Source organism: Drosophila grimshawi, unplaced genomic scaffold, assembly GCF_018153295.1.
Source record: "Drosophila grimshawi isolate 15287-2541.00 unplaced genomic scaffold, ASM1815329v1 contig_1377, whole genome shotgun sequence".
NCBI classification, from domain to species: Eukaryota; Metazoa; Arthropoda; class Insecta; order Diptera; family Drosophilidae; genus Drosophila; species Drosophila grimshawi.
This window is the reverse complement of record NW_025062900.1, coordinates 24,387,136-24,389,826: the sequence shown is the minus strand read 5'-3', so window position 1 is coordinate 24,389,826 and position 2,691 is coordinate 24,387,136. Positions and strand designations below refer to the sequence as shown.

Here is a 2,691-nt window from a genome sequence, read left to right as displayed (position 1 = left end):
CCCAGGAACTTTGACCCTCGAAATCTAAAATGCGCATGTCGTCCACAATTTGTAAGCTGGAGTCACAAAATTGTAAAAGTATGTTACTGGTAACTCCCTAAACCGATACATCTATTTGAGTAAATCGATAAGAGCATATTTCGCACACAATTTAAAAGCTAGCTGGAAAATAATTTTGGACTACGCCCACTCCCATCCCTAAAAACGATAAAAACCCATATCTTCCGCAATTTAAGAGCTACAGTTACCAAACTTCGAAGTAACGTTACTAGCATATATCTGCCGCATTTTGAAAGGCAAACTTGGACAGTATTTCTTGGCTACATCCACCCTGTTTTTAGCTACATGTTATCAGCTTTTATTACGTATGAGATCAAAGTATTTCACAGTCGGGTACGCCTGACTGCAACGTTCTCTCTTGTTTATAGTCACATTTGTTGTAACTGTGTCTATATATAAATTTTGCTAGCGCATATTCATTCGATTTGATGTGCTCTTGGTCAATTTCTGTCTGGTTTTACGAATTGTGGCTTGTTCTGACATTGTCATTGATTTTCCAGCTTACCCCAGCTTCCATTGACACGTTCGTTTAGAATTTAATTCAGTTTATGTAGCTATTGGATATGTGTTTTTAAATATAAATATTTGTGTTTTTTTATGAAATAAGAAACATTAAAATTTAACTAACTGTAACACTAAATTGTTCTAAATGTATATATATTGCCAATTAAATCCACAGCGCCAACTTTTATGACTCTTTTAGACGAGTTATGTAGAAATGATATGTTCCATGCTTATTGGTAAAACAAGCGACAAATGGAATTAAGAGCAGAAACAGCATTTCAACGCGAGGATCAGCCATGCTGGGAAATTTATCTTCAGTCAGTAGTCTGTACCCAACTGCAAAAAAAACTCAAAAAATAAGACATATATCTAACCAATAAGATATTGATCTTAGAGCTTACCACGTATCTGAGAGAGCGTCATGGTGCGCTCTGGGGAAGTGCACTTGGCGTTTAATAAGACACGTGCCACATTTGTTAATATTCCGGGATGATAACCTCGTACCTTATCAAAATAATTATCTAGCGCCATCAAAGAAATTTAGAATCACATATGTAGAAAATATTTGTAGTTTTTCCACGTCTACACTGTACACTATTGAAAAGTGGAATGATGGGTGGGTCAAAGCACTCTCTAAAAATCCGGTTTTTCACAGACAGCAGCACATAAAACTGTACAATGCTATTTCCACTCCCCCTCTGCTTGTTCCACTTTTCAACATACAAAAATTAAACTCTCTCTCTCTCTCTATCTCTCTCTCTCTCTTCCCCTCTCTCTCTCTTGCTGTATCTCCCTCACTCTAACGCTTTGATTTGTCGAACAATTTCGGTGGTTGCTTGATCGCTTTGATGGTGGTGGGTTCGTGTAAATTGCATGTCTTGGCTAACTTTAGTGTGGACTCTAACCACAAACTGTTATACCGCTGAAAAATAACTTGCTGAAAATCTATATTTCCTATACATATTTAATGCCTAGAACTGCTTACCCCACTCACCTGTCCGCACGCTATGCGCAACCATAAAAAACTTTATTTCTACTATTATTCAAGACTATATAAAAGAAAAACGCAAAAAATACATATATAGAGAGAAGGAGATGTAGGAAAGAAACATGAAAATGACTTCACACAAAAAGTTGTGCTTATTTTAACACTTGTGGCAAACGAATACGGAAAATAATTACAAACTTTGGGGCGCACCACAATAAATTATAAACAGCATTTACAACTTTCAAAATACCCTGTTAGCAGATAAAATATATTTTAAAACTATTTTTTAACCCACATTTTATGTAAATAATAAAAAATAAATATAATAAGTGTCTAGTGTATGTCATTAAAAACATTAAAGTTAAAAATCTTAAAATTCTATTTTAATTCTCCAATAAAATTTAAGCCCAGTACAGGGTATTAAAAGAATTGTCTTTAAGGTTTGTGAAACTCTTTATTTTTTCAAATGAGTACACCTACAAACACAACAGAAGTTTGAGGTAAAGCATCAGGTTGGTCTATGCAGCACCTTAAATATATGCCAAACAAGTTGACAAAGTCATTTTAATTTAAGTTGTGCAACATTTCAACACTTTGGTAAATACATTTTCGCAGTCTGCCTTCAGGCAGTTTCAGAGTGGTAGTTGCATTGTTCTCTGCAGTGGCAACGTTGCACGACAACTGACTCAAAAGATGTATCTATGTATGCTGGCGTGCAAGTGTTTGTGGGTAATACAAACAGAAATTTATGCGACAATTTGGTCCTCGTGGAACGTTCTTAAATTGAATGTTGCCTATTTTTCGAGCTTAACATTTTGCTATTACGCACATTTTGTGGCTTTTATTTTGCGCACTTAATTTGATTTCTTCTTGGAACGGCTTCATTTAGAGTCAGACTAAAGCCAACGCAAACCAATTATCAATTGTGAGAGATACGAAATTCGTTTTTAATGCTAAGTTCCAAATATATATATTATAAATATTTAAATAGTTTCAGAGTATTGCACAAAATATATTAAGATAGTACACAAAGGGAACAATACAAATCCCGTCAAGGAAATAGCTCTTAATTTAGTAAAGTGACTTTTGTTTTCCATAAACCAAAAAGACATAGTTCAGGATGAACATCTTTATTCATT

General features: G+C 34.6%; 1 protein-coding gene across 1 annotated transcript; it reads right to left on the bottom strand.

Moving 5' to 3' along the window:
• Positions 1-648: 648 nt before the first annotated feature.
• LOC6566481 lies at positions 649-1,120 on the bottom strand. Its single transcript, XM_001993381.2, has 2 exons — positions 966-1,120; positions 649-900 (listed from the first exon to the last, which is right to left on the bottom strand). The coding sequence occupies exons 1-2, from the start codon at positions 1,093-1,095 to the stop codon at positions 749-751; spliced, it is 282 nt and encodes a 93-aa protein (XP_001993417.1). The 5' UTR covers positions 1,096-1,120; the 3' UTR covers positions 649-748.
• Between the last annotated feature and the right edge of the window lie 1,571 nt (positions 1,121-2,691).

What these genes read in the sequence shown, in the direction of transcription:
- LOC6566481 (XM_001993381.2), bottom strand. Translation starts at nt 1,095, where the DNA reads ATGGCGCTAGATAATTATTTTGATAAGGTACGAGGTTATCATCCCGGA. An exon ending in GACGCTCTCTCAGATACGTG is followed by an intron (nt 901 to 965) that starts GTAAGCTCTAAG and finishes TTTTTTTTGCAG; the next exon opens with TTGGGTACAGACTACTGACT.